At 63.2% G+C, this 753-nt stretch overlaps 1 protein-coding gene across 1 annotated transcript; it reads right to left on the reverse strand.

Moving 5' to 3' along the window:
• Nucleotides 1–321: 321 nt before the first annotated feature.
• MNEG_14743 (hypothetical protein) lies at nt 322–666 on the reverse strand (the record flags this gene model as incomplete). Its single annotated transcript, XM_014036785.1, has 1 exon — nt 322–666. The coding sequence occupies one exon, from the start codon at nt 664–666 to the stop codon at nt 322–324; it is 345 nt and encodes a 114-aa protein (XP_013892239.1).
• Nucleotides 667–753: the final 87 nt, after the last annotated feature.

Raw genomic sequence — 753 nt, forward strand, 5'->3', positions numbered from 1 at the left:
ATCTACTGAGTGTAGTGGGTGGGGGCCAGGATCGAGCCGCTTTGCAAGAACAAACATCACATATTGAGCAGTTTCCAAACATGTTGGGTGCATGTGGTATGGTGGCCTGGGGAGGGAGAACGTGGGTTTGAGCAATTACCGCAAGGCCCGATCTCGCGCTTTACGGCAAATGGATGGCTTTGCGCGCTGCCAATGGCTTGTCTGTTGAATTGGTGATTTTCTGCGCCGCCCAGACGCTGCTTCGCGCGCCTTCCGCCGCTTGCTGCCTCGGTAGTGATCTTGCCTGGGGGTCCTCTCTCCCCTTTGTTGGGGATCTTCGGATCAGCCCCTCGCGCACCTGCGTTGCCGCGCGCGCGCCGCTGGAGGTGCTCCGGGCCAGGGGCTGCAGCTTGTGTCCGGCAGCAGCCTTGATTTGGACCTGGACGGAGAGGCATCCAGGGCACGGGGCTCGTGGAGCGGGATTACAGACGAGTGGTGAGCCTGGTGCTGGGCTGCAGTGGTCGGCTTTGCTGCGCGCTGTGCGGCGCGCTGCGCGGCGCATTCGGGGTCGTTCGGGGCCCTCGGCGGCGGCGGCCCCGCTGGCGCCGCGCGCGGCGCGTGCGCAAGGAGCAGGCTGCTGCAACTGGCCACCTGGCTGCTGCCATGGCAGGTCCCCAGGATCCTCATCCCCCACCACCTTGGCAACCGATCGCTTATACATTTTAAACTACACTGCTTCACGCCCATACCTGTCGTACACTCAGAAACAAGGGC

Source organism: Monoraphidium neglectum, assembly GCF_000611645.1.
Source record: "Monoraphidium neglectum strain SAG 48.87 unplaced genomic scaffold scaffold04731, whole genome shotgun sequence".
Classification (NCBI taxonomy): domain Eukaryota; kingdom Viridiplantae; phylum Chlorophyta; class Chlorophyceae; order Sphaeropleales; family Selenastraceae; genus Monoraphidium; species Monoraphidium neglectum.